General features: G+C 58.7%; 1 protein-coding gene across 1 annotated transcript in view; it reads left to right on the top strand.

The window, feature by feature from the left end:
- The window catches only part of EMH_0091430 (uncharacterized protein), a gene marked incomplete at both ends in the record, with an annotated part of 1,617 nt that overhangs the window by 838 nt on the left and 273 nt on the right, over positions 1-506 (top strand). The window contains one exon of the mRNA XM_013501725.1: positions 3-506. Coding sequence (XP_013357179.1) covers positions 3-506 — 504 coding nt within the window. The remainder of the gene's footprint in view (positions 1-2) is intronic.

Raw genomic sequence — 506 nt, 5'->3', positions numbered from 1 at the left:
TAAGCTTCTTGCAGCAGCAGCAGCAGCTGCTGCAGCAGCAGCTGCAGCAACTGCTGCTGCAACAGCAGCAGCTGCTGCAGCACCAACACCAACAAAAACAGCAGCAGCAGCAGCAGCAGCAGCAGCAGCAGCAACAGCAGCAACGGCAGCAGCAGCAGCAACTGCTAATGCAACAGCAGCAGCAGCGACTCCACAACCACCAGCAGCAGCAACTGCTGCAGCAGCAACTGCTGCAGCAGCAGCTGCAGCAGCAGCTGCAGCAGGTGGACGCGCAGCTGCAGCGGCTGCTGCAGCTCGAAGAAGAACACAAAGAGCAGCAGGCGATCCTCAAGCAGCATATAACAGAGCTGCAGCAGCAGCAGCAGCAACAGCAGCAGCAGCAGCAGCAGCAGCAGCAGCAGCAGCAGCAGGATTTGTTTCTTTTGCTGCGGGTACCTCAGGGCCGCTGTTGGGTTGAAAGTATTAACCTTCCCGCTGCAGCAGCAGCAGCAACAGCAACAGCAGCA

Source organism: Eimeria mitis, genomic scaffold (genome assembly GCF_000499745.2).
Source record: "Eimeria mitis Houghton genomic scaffold, Emh_scaff7420, whole genome shotgun sequence".
In the NCBI taxonomy this organism is placed as follows: Eukaryota; Apicomplexa; class Conoidasida; order Eucoccidiorida; family Eimeriidae; genus Eimeria; species Eimeria mitis.
The sequence above is the reverse complement of the archived record's forward strand: the minus strand, read 5'-3'. Positions and strand labels throughout refer to the sequence as shown.